Genomic DNA, 21,928 nt, shown 5'->3' with positions numbered 1-21,928 from the left:
TGCATGAAACTCCTCATTCCTTATTGTTTCCACACCTTAACGTCTGTCTGACACTACCTAATGTTAAACGTGATGATGATCAGCCTGCTCCTTGAGGACACACGTTTTTCACACAGCTCTTTAAAAATACTTTTTTGAGGAATCCTGAGCTCAGAGATGTCTGCAGATCATCGCGTCTGTCGGCTGTTTGCTTTCCTCTCACCATCTGGCCTCATTCTCTATATTTATCTCCTGGATGTCTCTGGTCCAAAGCATGTTTTGTCTCATTGAATGATATTTTTTATTCATACTTTATCTGTTGTTATCACTCCAGGGCTAATGGAAGCAAAGACCATGAAGAAAATTGATCCTTTATCTCAAACTAACTCAATGTTTGTGTCTTATTTTAAATTATGGATGAAATACTCTAACGTATTTTATTGATTTGTTTTTTGAGGGCATCTTACAATCCTGACATCTCCCACTTTGGAAACCTCTGCTTTAAGCTTTGATGAAGATAAATCAGAATCAGAAAATCAAAGACTAGTGTATGCAGAAATAAGGATCTTATGTCACTACTCAATTCAAAATTTCAGTATATATGCATAGTTTTTCGATATTTAAGACATCTTTAGTGCCAGTCTAAGGAAATATATTCATTACTGAAACACATTTTGAATTGCAAATGCTGCAAAAATCTTGTTTAATTTTTTTTAACAGCAAGAACTTCAGTATGCTCAAAGGTATTTGGTATTACCTAAACTTTGTGTCTTTAACATGTACACAAACTGTAAAACTAACAGTTATTTCATCATCGTAACATTAAAGTATTTTTTCACCTCAGTTTTCTTCCAAACTGAATTTTAAAAATTTGTATTGGGAAAAAATTGAAACACTTTAAATGGATGACAAACTTCATCAAGAGACTAAAACATCATGAGCATGTGAGGTGCCAAAAGCAGAACTTTTGTGCTAGTTTAGCTTAGCTTATCAGGTGATCTACAGCCAGTCTTTAGATCCAACCTGTGGCCCTTTGTCCCCATCATCTCTCACTTTCTTCCCAATTTCCTCAGCTAATCTCAGAATAAAGTCATGCAAAGCTTTAAAAACAAATCTTTAGAAAGAAAGAAAAACCTTCAAGGGGTTTCACATTTGAACAATGTACAGGATTAGCAGTAGGAACTGTTCGGAACAACAAATCTGTGAAATAGCGCCCAGGATTAAAGCACATTTTTTTCAGGTTTGGGTTTAGCTCAAGATGTTTTTGGATGGATTCTTTGGCCCATTGTTTGTTTATGTTTCCACTGCAGCCTAACGACCCAGGTAGATGATATAAATCAGGTTAGTGATATATGGGGAAAAAAAAAGAACTGCAACACACCACCAGACCAATAGAGGGCAGTAAGACGACAACAAAGGCCATTCAGGAAAAAGCTAATCAGAGGAGATTATCACAGATATATACATATATTTAAAATAAACTAGGGTGAATTCCTGAGGACTTCTTCTGTGTTTGAACAGCTGACACGTTCAGCCAAAGGTCTCTAGTTTACAGGGTCACTCTTCAAACTGGAACACCGGGAGCTGACAGAGAAACATTCACACTGTCAGGATCCAAGTAGACCATTGGTTAGGAGGTACTAAACCAAGTCCGTCACTGCTGGGGGTGGTCTTATTGTAGACAGAGGGATGGAAGGGAAATAAAATCACTGTGGCTGCTCCACCAATCAGAAACACCCAGCTTGCAAGCCCCACCCCCACAGATCCTGGCCCAAGTAGGGTTTTTTTGAGGGTAAATTAATCCTCCAGAACTAAATTTAGACCCTAAACCACAAAAAAAAAATCTTATGAAGGGGTTTTGTCTTATTTTCACGATAAAATTGTCTTGTTATACTTGATATGTGCTACATTCAACGTAACAGTCCAGAACAATGTCTTGTTTGAGTTATTTAAAGACAAAAATTAGGTCTGAATTGCTTGTAACAACTAAAAGAAATCATGGAATCAATGGACCAAGAAAAATTTAAGCTTAACTAGAATAATGCCTTAATACAAGTAACTTTTCTCTTGTTCCATTGCCAGATTTTTTTTAACTTGTTACAAACAACTCAGACCTTATTTTTGTCTTTAAATGACTTAAAAAAAGACATTTTCCTGGACTGGCCAGGTGCATGAAGCTCATATTGAGTCTAAAAAGACATTTTCTACTGAAAATAAGACAAAAACACTTTATAAGATGGTAAGACACGTAGTTCCTGGGGGAACTTCCTCTGGTAGAAAAACACCTTAAAGGCTGTAAAATAATCATTAAGATTAAACCTCTGTTTGTTGATATCAGGGTTTCCCTTCTCACTGAGTATGAGGATCTATTATTAGGCTGTTCCAACCACTTCCCATAACCCATCTGTGTTGCTAACAGGAGCATTAATGAGTTATCAGAGGATCTTGGTGTGATTACAGCTCGCTCAATTAGAAAAAAAATCTTTCTGAGGTGTTTCCACCACCAGACAATAAACTGTGAACTGTAAAAGCTTTGAGAGCTCCTCTCCTCTCTGACGACTCTTCTCTCTCCTAAACTCCAGTCCAGCAACCAGACCCCAACCAGCCGCGGCCTGAGGGGGCGGAGATGATGCCGGTCCGAGGCGAGGCACTGGGGGTCGTCACCAACTGGCCCCCATCCCTGGAGGCCGCGCTGCAACGCTGGGGGACCATCTCTCCTAAAGCGCCCTGCCTCACCAGCCTGGACACGGCGGGGAAGCCGCTCTACGTCCTCACATATGGTAACCAGACTCTCCTCTGTGTCCAACAGACGGTTTCTTTATTGGTTATAAAGCAGTAAAACCAAAAAGAAATCCTGTTAAAAGTCACTCTGAATATTTTTACAGGAAAAAGAATGACAGTAGACCTTCTGCTCTGTTAAAATACCAACAAAATGTAGGCGGGGCTTCTTCTCACGTGGTGAAATTAGTGTGTCTTACTGCCACATGTGTAGTCATAAAAACACACGTCACTCTGCGTCCTGATAGAAAACAACTGAGCAAAGAAAAGTAGGGTTTAAAAGTAGATCTGTATTAATTCATCAGCATCTGTTACAAGTGCAGGCTTTGCTGGTGATAGTGCTCATGGGAAATGTAGTCTTTATCCCCAAAAACCCTCTAAGCTAAACAAAATTTGGCCATTTTTTATTGTTTATTAATACAAAGCTGCTGCAAAAAAGCTTTTTCTTGATGCAAAAGTGGTTGGAGCAGCAAGAAATATAGAAAAGAATAGAATAGAATAGAATAGAATAGAATAGAATAGAATAGAATAGAATAGAATAGAATAGAATAGAATAGAAAATACCTTACTGATCCCTGTGCGGAATTCAGGAGGAGTCACAGCAGCATCAAGAAAACAGCAGTAAGAAAGTGTCCATCATTCCCCACGATGCTACTCTGCCTTCTGGTATTCTCTCTGTTGCTGGGTTAGCATGGCTAGCTTGTCCATCTTATTGGAGATAGATCTTATGTTACCAAAAGTGATGGATGGAAGGACAGGTCGATGTCGTCACTTCTTAGCTCTCACCTGAGAACCAGCACGTCATCCTCACCTCCTTCTCCTCACCTTGTGGGAAAACATCCGGCCTTGCACCAGTTAGCATTGACATGCTACAGGCTGCTAACAGCTGATTTCACATGTAAACAATGCAGCCATGGTTACTTGTAGGATCTCCAGACAAACACAGCTCCTGGACACGGTCAGCGTTTTGTTTCTGTATAGAAATGTTTGATTTCTGAAGCACCTGTCCACCTGAAGTCCATTAGACAACCCTCTGTTTAACGTCTAATCCAGATCAACAGACTGAGTCTCCTGGTACCTCTTCCGGCTGCTTAAAGTCTTTGATGTCACATTTTTTTTTCTGTTGATTGTGAACCTAAAATAGAAGTCCAGGAACACACACACACACACACACTCATATCCACACTCTCCTCCTCTCTTGTCCATCTCCCTGCAGGGAAGCTGTGGTCTCGCAGCATCAAGCTTGCCTACAACATCCTCCACAAACTGGGCAGTAAGCAGGAGCCGATGGTGCGGCCGGGTGATCGGGTGAGTCACTCTCCCCCCACACCTCCTTCCTTTTCACTCTCTGGACTTTTTGTGCTGATTATGCTGCAGTGATGTTACTTCGTCTTGTTGTTTGTGTTCCCTGTAACCTCCCTTGCAGCTCACTTTGCAGTTTGATTTACTGTGTTTCAAGAAACTGAAGAGCAGAGAAAAACACGTCATCTTTCTCCTTTTGGTGCAGTTGTACTGTAATCTGCTTGGCCTTCATCTGCAGGAAATTAAATCCTGACTAGTTTATTTCTCTGATTTATACTCAGATACATTTACTTTGAGCTTTACTGGGCTGAGAAACCGGTATATAAATCTTTTTTTAAGACGTTAAGCCTAAAATAAAGACTTCAATCGTTGTAATAAGTAAAAATATCTTCTGTTGGCTAACATTTTCTCAATAAGTTTCTTGGCTGAGTCTTTAAATGAGATTAATCTCTGAACTTGTCTGCTCAATGTGGCTTTAATATAACACACTGACACATTTAGACATGAACTTGGACTGATGCACTGTGTGAGATTTAAGTTTTAGCAGCATTTTCTGCAAAAAACTTAAATCTAATAAAGAGTTTCTGCCTAATTTGATACAAATTGTCTCATTAGACATAATATGAGCCACATTTGTTTGAAAAGTCAAAACTTGATGGTAGTGACTACATGTGCTGTTGGCATTTGTAAAGACCAGGCCTTGGTTTTTTCCTTATGCTAAGCTAAGATAAGCTAAGCCTTGTGACTTCAGGCTCTAGCTGGATTTTAAGTAAACGCTGTGATGCATTAAAGCGACAAAATCACAAATTTAAGCAATTGTTTATTCATATTTAAACAAACTTATTTCTTTGTTTTTGTAAGACAGTGAGGTGAATTTTTCTTGGATGATTCTTTAAAGCTTTGAGGCATTATTTCAGTCTTGAAATATCTTGAAATCTGACATTTTTCTGGACTTGTTGGTAAATGTGGCTCATATCAAGTCAAGTGACACAACTATGACTTTGAATAAGACACTAAAGCCGCGTTTCTACCAAGCAATCCGGTTTAGTTCAGTACGGTTTGGCACAGTTTGGTACAGTTAAGCCTGATCCCTTTTGCGTTTCCACAGTGCCCTCTCGTGGTAGGCGTGTGTAAGTCGGATGCTGCTGTGAAATAATAGCGTGACACTGTTTATCCCGCTATTAAATCCAACGAAGAAGAGTGGCCAACCAGTCAGAGACCAAGAGCCACAAAAATTATGTGGCTTATGTAACTGTGATACTACAAAGAGCAACATCACACAGGTGGTCTTAGAAATACACATCCTCTCACACATAAACCAGATGATATGAAATGAAAATCAATACATTTACAATTTTCAAAGCGCAATTTATTGTGTTTGTACGTGTGTTTAATCTTGGAGCCATGTCAAAGACAATTTTCTGTTTTTACACAAATTTCCATCTATCTATCTATCTATCTATCTATCTATCTATCTATCTATCTATCTATCTATCTATCTATCTATCTATCTATCTATCTATCTATCTATCTATCTATCTATCTATCTATCTATCTATCTATCTATCTATCTATCTGGTCAGATATACAGCGATTGGCACATGAGGGATTAAGAGGAGCACATGTAGAGAAAAGAAACTGAAACTTAAGTATCACTCTGACCACGTCCAGTCAAGTATTAACCAATACTGATCCCAACGTTTGCATCAATATATCAATATTTTAGATTGATTGGCACATCACTATTTATAACAATACACACACAATATACATATATATTTTTTATGAATGAATCAAGAAGCCGTTGGTTGGCCACGCATGGACTAAGATTTCAGTTTCCAGCAGCTTCAAAGCATCACAACTTTTATTAGTTTTAAAATCAAGCTTAATTGTAGTTTTGTTCCAAGTTGTTAGTGATCATTTAAACCATTGTTACTTTTTGTAAACCTAAAACGTAGAGCCACCTTGATAAACCTAGCCTAGCTTAGCATAAAGATAGGAAACAGGTGTTAGTAGCTGGGCTGTTTGGTCGTTTTAAGCTTACCACCATCAGACTTTATTTATACAAATCCACACGGATAGATGTAATATTAACATCAGGAGCTGTAAAAAGTCTCCTAAAAACACCTAAAGGATGTTTCCTAAAGGTCAAAAAGTCATTGAAACAAAGATAAAATCAACCCTCAGCCTCTTTAAGGCTGTAAAAAATAGATTTTCAGGTTTCTGTTCTGCGTTATTTTTTAGATTTGTGTTGGTCAAAGACTCTGAGAGGTGAGGGAGCACATGAGTCATCCAGCCAACCAAAGCAACAGCTGCTGTATTTAGCTTTGAGACTGATACTGAAGAAACACTGAGGACGTCTCACTCTTCCCTGGATTTTTAGAGACGTTTAGATCTGACTTCTCACTGCGTCTCTGTCCCCTCTCTGTCTGTCAGGTGGCGTTGGTGTTCCCTAACAACGACCCCGTGGCCTTCATGGTGGCTTTCTACGGCTGTCTGCTGGCTGAAGTGGTGCCGGTCCCTATAGAGGTCCCTTTAAGTCGCAAGGTACGTTTTTAAATCCAACTCCCGTCCAAAAAATAGACATAGAAAAATACAACCTGAATCCTTCCTTTAGTTTTAAGGATTAGTTTCTCTATGGAGGGTGAGGTGATTTCATTTTTTGGATCTTCAGCTTCGTCTGTTTTCTTTCATGAAGTATCCAAAGTATTTCTAAAAAAGAAAAAAGTGTCTGAACAGAGAGAAAAACAAGTGTGACAACCAGAAACATGCCCCCTCTTCTGCCCCGCCATCACACACAAACTAGCGTCATCTCTCAGGTCACAGCTGTGGATCTGTGACTCATCACTTCCTCAGACCTGACATGTCTGAAGGGAAGAAGTCGAGTGTCAGGGTAGGTTTCTCAAAAAAAAATGGTTGTATCACCTTACCGTTCCTCCTCGCTCTGGAGCCTCTGTCAGACGTGTCGCCTCGTCCTTGCGGCAGTGTGAGCGCAGGGTCGTCATGGTTTCACGGTGATTACTGCTGCAGCAGAAAATGCCTTTTGCTGCACGTTGGTCGCCCTGAGTGTCTGCTGCAGGATTTTCCATAAAGTGTGTCTCACAGAGGAGGAATCAGTGCAGCAGCAGTGCAGCAAAGATCACACCTGAGCTGCAAGTGTGCATGTGTTTACCAAACAAATCATCCCCCACATCTTTCTGCACCATCATTTCAGAAACGGTGTGTTGACCTTTGATGTGAAACGCTGAGTTAACCTTATATTTATCGCCATTAGGATGCGGGCAGTCAGCAGATCGGCTTCCTTTTGGGCAGCTGTGGCGTGACCGTGGCGCTGACCAGCGATGCCTGCCACAAAGGACTCCCCAAGAGTGCAACCGGGGAGATCCCACAGTTCAAAGGTGAGAGGGAAAATCATCCATCATCGGTGGATTGTGACGGGCTGATGGGGGGAGGGGCCGTCTGTCTCAGAGCGCCGAAAGAAGAATAAAAGAAAGAAAAAATTCACACGCTGAAGAAAACTATCAGCTCGGATCAGGGTTAACGCTGACTGACTTTTAACTCAAGTCACAAGTTAGGGTTTAGTTAAACGCTTGCAGACTTTGAAGTTTTAGGACGGGATGGTTGTTGCTTCAGCTGCTGCCATGTTAACATGAGCTGTTTGCCTGTCACTGATTACAGACAGCTAAATTCATTATCTTTCAGACTCCAACAGACGCCGCGTGGAGTGTTAAAAAGCATAAAAGCCTCACGCATGGATCTCGTGTGTCTCATTTCCACTAGTCACGTTCGTGTAGAAAAATTAAAAGCTGAGTTTTTGCGAGTTGAAAGGGTTCCCTGAATGCACCTGGACTTTGTGATTAAGCCATGTAATAATCTTTCTTTTTCTCGTCTCTGTGTTTCTGCAGGTTGGCCCAAGCTGCTGTGGTTTGTCACCGAGTCGAAGCATCTCTCCAAACCTCCCAGAGACTGGTTCCCTCACATCAAGGATGCAAACAACGACACTGCGTACATCGAGGTGAGCTAATAACCCCACAGTGGAAACGTGCTGTCGTCACAAGCTGGGACTTTAGTCGGTCTGTGAACTGAAGCCGACATTATTCTGGTTTCCTTATCAACATCTGGGCGACGAAGTGTGACTTCACTTAGTAACTCACATGGCTGCATAACAGACAGATGAAAAATCTTCAGCAAAAACTTTGACCTTCTTTCTGAGACTCTGACCTTTATCTCACCTTACTCTAACCATCCTGAATACACAGTAAAAACTCTGGGAAGCTGGAACACTCCAACACAAACTGTTCTATTAATACGATCTGTTGTCACATTCTCCGTCTCCCCTGAAGTCTCTGACGTCTGTTGTTTGTGTCTCAGTATAAAACCTGTAAAGACGGCAGCGTGCTGGGAGTCACAGTGACGAGGATCGCTCTGCTCACACACTGCCAGGCTCTCACCCAGTCCTGCAGCTACACAGAGGGTAGGAGAACACACACACACACACACACACAGATCAGTACCCAGGTTGTGAATTAACAATCTCGTTTTTCTCTTTTCTTCATCTGCAGCAGAGACCATCGTTAACGTTTTGGACTTTAAGAAAGACGTAGGACTGTGGCACGGCATCCTGACGGTGAGATTTCAACATTGTCATCGTTCACATTTTTGCAAGACATAAACACCAAAGCCTGCACTGCAAAGATGCAAACACACTGCTTAAATATTTAGATTCTGGTTGTTCAAAACTACTTTGATCACATTAAAGCTACTGGATCAGACTAAACAGGCTCCGAAATCCATGAATTAAACCAGTTTGGGTCGTTTAAAGTTGAAATAGGGTTGATACAAAAATCCAGATCATCCCTATCCCCACCAAGGGCTGGATTCAAGCAGGATTACGACAATTTTACTGTCACTTTGATTTTTTTTTTTTCTGAAATTTAAATATTTTTCTCTTGAATTGCTATATTTATTAACTAACAGAGTAGGTGAAGGTTATAAAACGGAAATAAAGGATTAAACTGTCAAAATATTTCACCAAAAATCTGTAGTAATTGAAAACAAGATCTTTCCTTCAGAGCAGATGTCAGGATCTTCCCATATTGGGTGTTTTCAGTGGGTTTGGCGCCCCCTGTGGACAAATTTTGTAGTTAGAAGACTCATTTAGACTTGTGGAAATCCAGATTTGCTCATCTTTTACCCCTAAATTCCACCACACGCGCTGCGCAGTGCAGTGGAGGGCCATCACCATCCACTCCCATAACTTTTGATATGTCAGTCCACACCTTGTCCTTTCTGCCTGTATCCTTATAAAAAGGATGTTTGGGATCATACAGAATGTTGAACTTCTCCACTTCCAAGATCAGCTTCTCTTCATCCATGGCGTCGTGCTGCGTCTGGGACCCTTCAGCCAGCTGTTTACCTAATGCACGTGCCTCCAGATGTGAAGTATTTATAACATATTGGGGAAATTTATGTTTGAGAGTTCATGCATTGTGTTTTATTTGGAATCTTCCGGGTACTTTCACACAGTGACTTCCTGTCTAGTGCTTTCTTATCGACAGTGAATTTACGAGGTTTGGAAGCGGCCGCGCAGAAAATAGACCTGAAGCACAGTGCGTTTTAAGGGCGTGGCGCGTGCGGTGGAATTTAGGGGTTAGAGTCTTTAGTAAACTTGTCTTGGACTTGTTATGATCCTGTTACCTGACCAGTCTAGAAAAATGTCTTATTCCAAGTTCTTTAAAGACGAAAATGAGGTTTAAGCTGCCTATAACAAGTAAAAATATCTCTTTGGGTAAGAGAAATTAGAATAGAAAGGTAGAAAATTGTCAAGATTAGAATAATGTCTTAATACAAGCACATTTCTCCGACCCCACTGGCAGATTTGTGTATTTTTTTTACAGTTTAGACCTCATTTTTGTCTTTAAATAGCTTGAAATTAGGGATGGGTACTGAGTTAGATACTGAGTTAGACCGAATCCTGTCGGAAGTACCGAACCATTTCCCAAAAAATCTAAAAGTACCATGTTTAGGTACCTAAATGCATCCTTGAGACTGTGAGGGAGTAGAAGAGTAGGTGATTTTTCTGTGCTGGACATGAACACAGCATTGCAAGTTTATATATTGAAGACTAAATATGTTTAATTGTAAAATTTTTTATTCCTTTTTATTAAACAAATTGATATTTTTTAACCACATTAACACAAAAAAGTACGTTTCAGATGTTAAAGGTACCATACCTACTTGAAATAAGACATTTTTCCGGACTGGTGAATGTGGCTCATATTAAGTCTAAAAAGACATTTTCTACTGTAAATAAGACAAAAACACTTGATTAGATTTCAGTTTTTTGCTGTGGATCAGGATCAGTTTCATTCAGTTGAGTTTTATTTTGAAAAACCAGAACGAGACTGAGCTGGATTAGCTCATCCTGTTGGATTTTCAGATCAGGATCAGTCTTGTGCAAGTTTAACTTTCTGAACAATCAGGCACAGAAAATAAAACAGGAAATTATTCCATAAAATTGTGTCCCTCTTTATGAAAATGCAATTTAAAAGTTTGATGATTTTTCGTGCAGAGCGTGATGAACATGATGCACGTGATCAGCGTCCCTTACTCGCTGATGAAGGTGAACCCGCTGTCTTGGATCCAGAAAGTGTGCCAGTACAAAGGTCAGACTCACACTGCACCTGCCACTCCGCTCTGCCACTTCTCCACACTCAGCCGTCCATCAAACAGATTAAATGCTAATGTCCTCTCTGTCTCCCTCTTATCTGTGTGTGTGTGGGTGTGTGTGTGTGTTCCCCCTGCAGCTAAGGTAGCGTGTGTGAAGTCCAGAGACATGCACTGGGCTCTGGTGGCCCACAAAGACCAGAAGGACATCAACCTGAGCTCGCTGCGCATGCTGCTGGTGGCCGACGGATCAAACCCCTGTAAGGTCACACTCAGCGCCCGCTCAGAGCGTTTTCCTCTAACAGCCGAGTTTAGGGAGGAGAGAATGTCAGAGAAATGGATAAAGTCTCCGGGGATTCGGCAAACTGGGTCACTTTACAGGAATAGAGCAGGACTACGAACATTTGGTGTGATAAATGATTTTCAGCCCGGCTGGAGAGGAAATGGATGAAATATATCAGGAATAAAACACAGAGTTACGATCTTCTACAGAGGATTTCATGTTTTGACCTCTTCACCTTTTCTCGGTCTCAGATAAAAGTCCGGTAAAAGTCTTCCCTTAGCTCTCGCCTCTCAAAAATAGACCCAGATTCAGTCAAACAAAACCAGGAGCTTGTTTAAAACATTATATTCATAACTTACTGTTTTTTCCAGCCTGCGTCAGTTCATCATTATTTTCAAGAGCTGTGTCCCAGTTCCTAACTCCTCGCCGACTATAAGCAGCTTTTGAAATTCGAGTGCGCTCAACCTGCGCCTGAGTTCCCTCACTGATGGAGACTGATGCGGATAAAATCACCTCTCAAAGCGGACCCTTGAGCTTCGATTGTTTTTGAGTGTTCGCATCATCAGAAAGTACACAAATGAGATGGAGAGGAGCTCACAGCGAGAGAAATTATATCAAACTGTGAAACAGATGACAGCACAATTATGGAAGGCAAGAGAAGACAAATTAGACCATTATTTTTCACTTATTTTAACAGGTTTATTGATCAAAACAAAGTGTAAAAGCACACTTTAACTACAGGTATGTAATGAAGAAGCTTTACCAGGATGAATATTAAGTAATCTTACAGAAAAAGCTGATTTTAGACAGCTCAGGTCTCTATACAGACTCAGAAAATTAAGATCAGATCTCTGTGACTAAGGGCTGATCTATTCAGCTCAGTTCTATGCTTTTCTGAGTTCATCAACACCAGTAGGTCTGTGTGTTTTTGCTCAGCAAAGCTAGAGTATCATGGAGGAAGATAACTACAGCATTTTAAAGATATTTAACCCCTCATTTAGCCACTGATGAGCTTTGTAGTTAAACTGTACTTCCTGTTACAGCTGAAGATCTACTCCCCATACATCTACACATTTATAATCCCATAAAGTAATAACACTCATTAGATACGTTTTTATTTTATTTTTGTTTACAAAGTAAGAAAAGCCTGAAGCTGCATAAACATAATTCTTCATCTCATCCTTAAAATAAGGAGAAGATAATCTTGGATTAATACAGGTATCAGATCGAATCAGGATTAGTAAATACCTAAAGCTCTGACACTGGTCCGTTAAATGTTTCTCTTATGTTTTATATCACCAAAGTTTGCTTCCTTAAGTCTTTAGAAGGAAACGACAGCCTATGAATGGGATAAAAACACTTTATTTAATGAGAACAGTAATTAGAGTATCCAGTGCAGCAAGTTCATTTCTATCCCAAAGTACGAACTTAAATCAAGAAAATTATTTATTTATTTATTTATTTTTTTAGATTTGCTGAGCAGTTTTTTTAACCAAATACCCAAAAAGGGTCAAAAACTTGGACAAGACTTTTATTAAAGAGAACAGTTTCATTTTGGACAAACATGTTTCAGCTTCCTGCCTTCATTAAGGTTTAGGCTTAAGCTGAAAACATTTGTCAGAATTAGGGATGGGTACCGGATTAGATACTTTCACAGGTTTCGTCCAAATTCCATCTGTAGTACCAGGTACTGATTCATCTATAGAGGGATTATTAGTCTACGTCAGGGGTCTGCAACCTTTACTTTCAAAGGAGCCATTTTTTTTCAGCTCACCTGGATGAAAGTCATTCAGGAGCCACATAATATACTTTTCCTTCACAATAAAGACTATAAAGAAGATAAAATACTTAACATAGTTAAAATCTAGAAAAAAAAATCAAAACAAATTATTTTTAAACATATGAAATAGAGGTGTCCCAGTCCGATATTAATATCGGATATCGGTCCGATATCAGCAAAAAAACAAATATCGGTATCGTATCGGAATGCATCTAAAATCTCTGATATAAGCAGTCCATTCCAGACTCCACTCCTGCTGTTTTTATTTGATTTATTTTGGTTATTTTCCGGGTTTTCTAATTTATTCTTTATTTTATTCAATTACTAGTACATTCTTATGTTTAATGTTAAAATTTCTGTTACCCATTGGTTAATAATAAATGGGTCCGTTTTTCCTCATACCTACTGTTGCTGACTGCTGTTCTTTGTTTGAATAATATCACTTAATCAAGCCTTTTCTAACATGACGTACTACAAAATAAGTAATAAAAGTATGCATGTTTAATGCTGATATCGTATCGGATTAATATCGGTATTGGCTCTGCAGTGCTTCTGCACCCAAGTTGCGCACGCATCCGGGGTTGTCGATAAACAAACAATCCTTCTATAATCAAAAGGTACCATGTTAAGGTACCTAAACACATCCTTGTAACTGTGAGGGAGCGGAGGAGAAGGCGATTTCCCATGCTGGACATAAACACAGCACTGCAAGTTTATAATTTTAGAAATAAATAATTTAAATTGAAAACTTTGGGATTTAATAATTACCCATTAGTACCCATCCCTTGTCAGAGTTCTCTGCTTTAATTTTCTGTAGCCCACAATCTTTGTCTGAGCTGTGAACATGAACTCTTCGGACTGTCTCATTGTTTTGCTTGATATTTTTTAAACTGTGAGTTAAAAAATTCTGTCTTCAAAATAATCTGCGAAGTATGCAGAGTTTTAATCAGAGATGCCAAACAGAAACATGCTCAGCTACCCAGACAAGAATCTTAATCTATTTAATGCACTTTTTAAATGTTGGAGTGGTTGGTTTCCATGTGTCTGACCCGTCTTTGGTGTGGTGTGTTGAGAATGCAGACTTTGAATGTGTTGCGTTATAAAAACCAGATCCTCAGATTGAATCCTTCAGCACACACTGACCTTGTTCTCTCTAGAGCTGGTTTAAATGATACACACAGTTAAAAACCTTTAGGTAACGGCTTTTTGATCGTCTTTTTACCGTCAGCGCTTCGTGTTGAGGTGTCCGATCCTCCTGAGCTCAAACCGTTCTGACAGTTTGTGTTTCTGTCCGTCAGGGTCCATCTCCTCCTGCGACGCCTTCCTCAACGTCTTTCAGACCAAAGGGCTGAGAGCCGACGTCATCTGTCCCTGCGCCAGCTCCCCCGAGGCCCTGACTGTGGCCATCAGGAGGTACACACACACACATTACACCAACACACACACATGCTCTGATTTACCTACACTGATTATGCAAACATCTGCACGTACACACAGGAACACAAATATGCAAACAGTCTCATGCAAATACACGCAGAAAGTACACACACATATTGAAACACACACACACACACAGAGCAGAAGCAGCTCTCACACTCTGATCACAGGAAGCAGCTAATCTGCTCCAACAACAGAATGACTGAACAATCAGCCAATCACGGATCAGGAGGACGCAAACATTCATTTCCATCCACCGTGTGTGTGCTCGATGAATCACACAAAGCTGCTCGGTGACAAACATTTAAACAACACACACGTTTCTCCACTGCAGGCTCTGTTTGTTCATCAGTGTAGTGCAGGTTAATGATGCTGGAACGTGTGTGTGTGTGTGTGTGTGTGTTTTGTGTGCAGGCCGGTGGAGGACAGCAGCCAGCCTCCAGGCCGAGGCGTCCTGTCCATGCAGGGTCTGACGTACGGGGTCGTCAGGGTCGACACGGAGGAGCGGCTCTCGGTGCTCACCGTGCAGGACGTGGGGACCGTCACACCTGGAGGTACGTGTGTGTGTGTGTGTGTGTGTTTTCTCACATTCTTATTCTAACCAGGCTGTTATTCTGATTATTAGCTCTTCAAACACAACCACAGAGTCTGTTCCTCTAAAACAAACTGTGAGGCAGTGAAGGAGCTAAATCAGGTTTAAAACGACTCAGTTTTCCACAATCTGGAGCTGGTGCTAAGCGCTCTCAGCAAATATCAAAGTGTGGGAGGAGGAAGACGAGTAAAAGATTAAATAGGGTAATGATTCTTCGAAGTACAAACAGCACTGCTCCAGATTTATTTTGTGAAGCTTAAAGTTTCTTTTTGTTTTTTTTGCAGCATTTGTTAACCTCACAGTCTGTTGTTGATTAATGATTCAGGATATTTGGGGGCGGAGTACGGTTTGGTGTCATCATTCTGACCCTCACAATAAATCAGTGTAAGCCAAATTAGTGTGTGTCAGATAGTGGGAAAGAGGTTATCCTGCCAAATGTTGCCTGTTTGTCACTTTCATTAAAGATCATCCATCTTAAATTAAGCCTTGATGATGTTTTAGTGCAGCTGGAGGTGTTTTTAAAGCATCGGATTAAGATTTTGTTCAGTTATTTTTTGTTGAGTTTCTTCTGGTTGGGTTTGTTAACTACATGGAAATAGGGATGGGAATTGATAAGATTTTGTCAATATAGATTCTGCTTATCGATCTGATTCTTTATCGATTCCCTTAACATTTTTCTTGGTACAAAAAGTAGCTTTACAAGTTTTCTGTGCCAACAACATTTAATAGAGTTTATACTGTAAGTGAATAAAATGTAATTGGTCCCTGAGTCTGGAAATTTCTGGGCATAATTAAACAGAAACAGGTAAAAATTTCACACAATGTGACGTTGATGTACTGTTTTGTAATTTATTAATAATTCAAGTAGGCCATCTAGTGTCTCAAAGTGGATATAGCAATAGTTTAAGTTGTTTGGAACCTTTCCGTAGTTATGAAGTCAGCCATGAGCCTTTCAATTGACATTTGAAATTCTCAGTATTTTTACAAAGAGTTAATGTGATATGTTTCTGTGATGAAAGTTGACATTCTATTCTGAAGCTGAAGTTATACTGATATATGCTAACTGCTAGCATATCAATGCAGTTTCCCATAGACCTTAGCGTCAAGCTTGCACTATTTTGTTATTTTGGTAAATAAGGTGATTTATACCATTTTGAACGTACTGAAAACTTCAAGCTGAAAATACTGAATCAGAGTTTTTTTGGGAAACATTATCTAACTGCTAAGCTAAGATAGCTGCAGCAGACTAGTTGACTTAAGGCTCCAGCATAATGTAAAGAATTGATAAGGGAATCATTAAGCTCAAAGGCTAACAATATCGATGGATTGAAACATTTCTTATTGACTATCAACAGGTACTGGTTTTCGATTCTCATCACCACATGGAACTCTGAGAAAGCTTTTTGTGGTTAGACTGCAAGAAATCCAAAACTAAGCAAGTGATTTTGTCTTATGTCTTCTAAAATTGTCTTATTAGACTTAACCATTACTCGGCAAGTCCAGATAAATTCCTTATTTCAAGATTTGAAAAGACAAACATAAGGCCTCAATTTCTAATGATGAGAAGCAAAAGTCTGCAAAATAGGAAAACCTTACCTGACAGTGCCCCTGAAACAAAAAAAACCTCTTGATTTAAGAAACTTAACAGGTATTCAGGCCTTATTTCAGCCTTTCATACCTGAAATTAGATGTTTTTGTGAATTTTCAAGTGAGTGTGTCTCAATCGGCCTGAATTTCCCTCCTGAGGTTGATGAAGTACATTCTATATTATTCTATTCTACACCAAAACTTGCTAAGTTTTTTTTCTGCATAGTTGTATTTTTGAAAATTTTTGTTAGTTGTTTGTAAACATAACATTCAGATTGGCTCCTCCTACTTGGCTCAGTGCCAGCTGCAGCACACACCCACAGACTCCATAACTGTGGTTATGCGAACACCCTCGCTAGCTCAGCGATCACCTGTAGCATCGCGTTTCCATGTGGGAGAGACTCCAGAGCCGTGCACCTGACTCGGCATGTTAGCATTAAGCTAATCACAGGCATTTGACACATACCAACTCATGCCACTTTTCGTCCCGTGCTACTCTCCAAGTTCCTGAGAGCAAGTGAAAGTTGAGTCAAGCTTCACCCTCGTTTAGGAAAAAGATTTATCTTTTTGGTGTTTCGTTTTACTTTGGTTGTGTCTCTTCCTCCGTGCTACGTCCACTATCCTAGCTGCTCCAATTAGCCTCTTCCCTTCGCTAATCAAGACTCAAAGTCACTTGCTCACTGGGCACTCGGTGATAGGCTGATGTAACCGTGTCCTCTGTGCCCAGAAATGTCCCTATACAACAAAAACATCAACATCCAGGTAGAGGAGAGTGTTTGAGGCAGACATGGATGCTGACACACATGTGTAGAGGGCCAGAAGTGACAATTGAGCAGGATTATTCCTGTCAAAGTTGATACTAAGACTCACAGAACAGTTAGAGTGAGGATCATATCAGCTGTGGAGGTGTGTGTGTGTGTGTTTTCTGTGTTAATGTTTCAAGCAGTGACCGCCCACACTCTGCTCCTCGAAAAGTTAAACTGCTGGCCTTCAGCGCTGTCACGCACTGAATGGCAAAAAATCCATTAAGTCCATCAAATCGTAAAATTAGCTTTAAGGGCGTGTAAAAGTGCAGCCTCTCCTTTTCATCAATGTCCAATTTTAGGAGCTCTCTCTGCTCTTGACCGGCCGAGTTATGTGCCTCGACGCCTGAATTAGAAAAAGGAGAGTTTCCAGTATGGCTGCCATCTTTTGTTAGCAGAGGACAAAGTCACGGCGGCAGTTTTAACAAGGTGATAGAGAACATAAAGAAGCTTTTAGGACGTAATAAGTCATCTGATCAGGTCCTAATGAAGAATCCACACCGAGACACCCGGCAGTAAAGACGTCCTGACATTACAGCAGCTTTACTGTCACAACAGAGGAGGTGTCACCCTCACACACACACACACACACACACACACACACTCCCATCCTGCCTCCTCCATTTAAACATTGATCTGATGCTGTTAGTGTCTCTGCTGCAGGATTAACAGCAGATAGACGACATGGTTGGACTGAAATGACGGCGAGGTGAACATCAGTTCAGTCAATTCAACAGATTTAGATCACAAGAATGATTGTTTACAATAAGATAGGACAGGAGTTGGCAGTTAATCTCATTATCAGTGAGAAAATACGGCTAAGTGCGGCAAAAAATGTCCAAAAAATATCCAAGAGCTGTCCCACTTTTTCAGACCCTTCTGTAGGGGTGTCAGACTAAGCCGATCTTATTCTGGAAGGAGGAGCTTCAACACTGCAGGCAGTTGCTTGGTCGAAAGAATCAACATTTCCTAGGGATGCATTATATATCGGTATCAATATCGGTATCGGCCGATGTGTAATAGTGGGACAATATTTACTCACAAGCTACTCACTGCTGGCCATTTTTAGAGCATCTTGCACGATCTTTCAAGACCCAAATACTCTTGTTTTCTCTGACTATGCAAACACCAAAACTACCTAAGAAGAGAGGACCCTCTTCTTTTATGTCTCTCTTCCTGTTTTTGATCCTAAAACAGACAAAACATACTTTTTTTGATCATGGGCCCTCCATCCTTTGATCCTCTCCATTGTTGCCTTATCTCACGATTGCGCCACTCTTTCCCTCTAAACTGCCTCGACACATCACCTGTGTCAGTAAATATTGGTTATCGGCCATAACAGCAATGTATCTGATTAATATCAGCTGCTGTGTTTCTCCTGGTGGCACACAGTCTTCTCTGAAACAAAGCTTGATTCTTCTTGATTGTACAAAAGAAGACAAATTTCAGGATGTCTTCCATCATTGCTCTTTGTTTACTGTGCCACGATTTTCTTCTTTGTTTGGTTTATTAGCGGGGTACACTGTGTCATGCTACTATGGCTACACACAATTATTATTTACTGATGCGACTATCAGCATCCAGCTTACACACAGCCTACCACAAGGGGGCAGGGTCGGCTGTTGAAACCCAAACAGGACCAGGTTTAACCGAGCCAACCCATACCAAACTGTACTGATCTGAACTGGACCAGGGACCTTCTTGCACTGTCATGCAGCAGACGAAAAATGAAACCTTTTCTCCTTTTTGATCTAAAAACTGCTTTAAAAACTCTAAACCATGAAGAAGTGGGCGGTTAGGATAATTTCAACTCTTTACCGTACAGTAAGAGAACAGGGGTTTTTTTTTTGTTGTTTTTTTTGTATTTAAGTTTTTATTCAAAGCAAAATTGAAACATGTTTTGCAGCTAGACAAAGTTGTATTTATTTTTTAGAAAAACGAGAAACAGGAAAACAAGTGTAACATGCTGTTGTCTGACTGTGATATCAATAAAAAAAAGTTTTGAAGACAATTTAAAAGAGAAAAAAAATAACTTTTGTATCAAAAATTAGTATGTCAGGGAAAGTAACCAAATAAGAACTTTGCTATTTACATTTATATGCATGTCTATTCCCATTTCCACATAAAGTGAAAAATCTTTTCATGTACATACCCTCAATCTGTGAAAGAGTGTGAAAAAGTTTAAATTAAATATATTTTTATGTAGAGGTTTATCTAAATTTGTGGTTATCTTCAAGTATACTGAAAACTGATGAATTAAAGTATAGTTTTGGGGGGAAAAAATAAATTAAAAAATAAAAAAAGAATAAAATAATAATATAAACAAAAGAACCACAGCAAAAAAACCTAATTAAACTATGGACCATAAACAAATTGGAGGGTTTTATAACAGAAAAGAAAACCTGGAGGGTTGGTGTTTAAGCTGAGCTGCTTTCATGTGATTTTAGATCAGAAAAACTTGTATTGAAAAGAATAAACTGTGTACAATTAAGTAGCTCAATAGTAGAGTAGACTTGTTTTCTGGTGATTTTACTCTTATTTGTAAAACATGAGTTCAAGGTTTCCAAAATATAATTAACTCCTTAAAATGAATCACTGTTGGAGAAAATGTTACTCCTTTCCTGCTCTGTGCTCTGTAAAGAAACTGTTGATATTCAGGGAATGATGAAGTCTTAAAACAAAGCTCTGTCTCATTTAATCCATGAAAAATCTGCAGAATGAAGCAAGTAAACCTTCTGATCAAACACTCACACTGCTGCAGCTCATCAAACGTCAGCGTCACAACCTGTCTCTGTAAATCTGCACCACCTGGTGTCCAAAAGGAGAACTACACCCACTGCAACACCATGGGAACTGAGATGTTTGCTTCTCTGAGAAACCTGCTCTAAATATTTCCCTTCAGGCTTCCTATCAATGAGGATTTTTTTTCCTTCATCAAAGAGAATTATCTTAAAAAAAACACAGAAATAAGCAAAACAACTTGTTTTTAAGTCTCGGGTGCCTGTGCTGATGCAGTACCCCCCCACTTCTTCAGGTAACCTGGTTTTGGATTGACCCAGACATGAGTTGTCCTCATATTTGGGTCAGACGGACCTACTTTAAGCTCAAGCTGTGATTTTAGCTCAGTTTGTTCACATAATCATGTGTTTTTGGAGAAAATGATTGATGTTTTTTCGCTCCTTTGTGGACTCAAATAATGTCACACCATGCACTCAAATGAAAAATATGTCTAATGTGTTAATCAGTCTCTTTTTCTTTGTCTTTTGTCCTTCAGGTCTGGTGTGTGTGGTGAAACCAGAGGGCGTCCCTCAGCTCTGTCAGACCGATGAGATCGGCGAGTTTTGCGTCTGCTCCATCGCCACCGGCACTTCTTACTACGGCCTCACAGGCATGACCAAGAACACCTTTGAGGTAATGCAAATTCCTGCTTCTTCTTTATTTATTTTACAAAATAAAAAGGTTTAATGTGTTTAAGTTCATGCTCAAACTCTAACTTTTGCACATTTTTGGGGTCATGTGACTTATTCTGAGCATTAAGTTGCCAAACCTGTTGTTTTTTGTAGTGTGATGATTTTCTGCATGAAGCCGTAGTTTGAAACCTAAACCTCAGATTCCTGCACACACACTCCCTCGTTCAGAACATTCATCTATTAACAGCAGCAGTGCGACATCGTCCCCGGTTAAAAATACTCTCATATCTGATTTGGGTTCAGTCTTGCGGCTCTAGTGCTGGCTAGTTGCCATGGTGACTCTGCAGCTGAACACCTGTGTGTCTGCAGGTTTACCCCGTCAGCTCCAGCGGGGGGCTGATCAGCGAGTACGCCTTTGTGCGGACCGGCCTGCTGGGCTTCATCGGGCCCGGCGGCCTCGTCTTCATCACCGGGAAGATGGACGGGCTCATCATGGTGAGCGGGCGGAGGCACAACGCCGATGACATCGTGGCCACAGCGCTGGCAGTGGAGCCAATGAAGTTTGTCTACAGGGGGAGGTGAGTCAGGAGGCTGTGGTTTCTGTAGTGTCACACGTGGAGTGTTAGACCCCGGGTTATCTCTATTTATAGGTCCTACAGGAAGTAGTGAGACACACACACTCACACACACTCAGGACCAGGTTTTAGTGTGAAGACAGCTCTGGTTTCTGTTTCTGAGTGTTTACGCCCATCAGACTTCAGCAGACAGGGGTATGCAGGAAAAACAGTCAGTATGGAGAGCAAAAGCAGGCAGTAAACAATCTGACTCAAACAGTTACACTGAGACAGAGTCTGTGTGATGTGTACTAAACTGGATCATGAATCTGTTATTTCAGCAAACTTAAGACCTTTAAATTATTAAAAAAATAACTTTTTCAGCTGAAGGAAGCCAGATTGACACAAACTCACTATTTACAGTGAAACTCAGACTCAGTAGAAACAGAGAAGTGTCCACTTTTCATTCGAGGCAAGCAGAAACCTGAGGTCTTAAAATATGAAGGAGTTGTTAAAAACTGAAGTTCCAGGGCATCTGTAGACCTAGTGGTCTAGGTTGTGGGCCTAGGGTCCATAGCCAGGCTGCAGAATCTTTTCTACCTGCCACTCTCAACTGTTACCCTGTTCCCTGTTCCACCTACTGTCCAGTCCTCTCCAAATAAAAGCAAGAAAAGCCAGAAAAGTTACTTAAAAAAAAAAAAAAAAAGTTGCAATTCCTTGAGCGTCCACTTGGGGCTGAAGCAGAAACCCAGGAAAC

The 21,928-nt window shown here is 40.3% G+C and overlaps 1 protein-coding gene across 5 annotated transcripts in view; it reads left to right on the top strand.

The window, feature by feature from the left end:
• The window catches only part of LOC141807243 (disco-interacting protein 2 homolog C-like), an 87,415-nt gene that overhangs the window by 38,637 nt on the left and 26,850 nt on the right, over positions 1-21,928 (top strand). For all 5 annotated transcript variants that reach the window (XM_074693095.1, XM_074693094.1, XM_074693096.1 and 2 more), the window contains 13 exons: positions 2,562-2,759; positions 3,974-4,065; positions 6,496-6,606; positions 7,334-7,457; positions 7,965-8,074; positions 8,431-8,533; positions 8,622-8,686; positions 10,631-10,724; positions 10,866-10,985; positions 14,087-14,201; positions 14,640-14,779; positions 20,482-20,618; positions 20,987-21,195. In XM_074693095.1, coding sequence (XP_074549196.1) covers positions 2,562-2,759; positions 3,974-4,065; positions 6,496-6,606; positions 7,334-7,457; positions 7,965-8,074; positions 8,431-8,533; positions 8,622-8,686; positions 10,631-10,724; positions 10,866-10,985; positions 14,087-14,201; positions 14,640-14,779; positions 20,482-20,618; positions 20,987-21,195 — 1,618 coding nt within the window. The remainder of the gene's footprint in view (positions 1-2,561; positions 2,760-3,973; positions 4,066-6,495; positions 6,607-7,333; positions 7,458-7,964; positions 8,075-8,430; positions 8,534-8,621; positions 8,687-10,630; positions 10,725-10,865; positions 10,986-14,086; positions 14,202-14,639; positions 14,780-20,481; positions 20,619-20,986; positions 21,196-21,928) is intronic.

Source organism: Halichoeres trimaculatus, unplaced genomic scaffold (assembly GCF_033239565.1).
Source record: "Halichoeres trimaculatus isolate MK-OKI-2021-1 unplaced genomic scaffold, fHalTri1.1 fHalTri1_scaffold_18, whole genome shotgun sequence".
Classification (NCBI taxonomy): Eukaryota; Metazoa; Chordata; class Actinopteri; order Labriformes; family Labridae; genus Halichoeres; species Halichoeres trimaculatus.
This window is presented reverse-complemented; position numbering and strand designations above follow the sequence as displayed.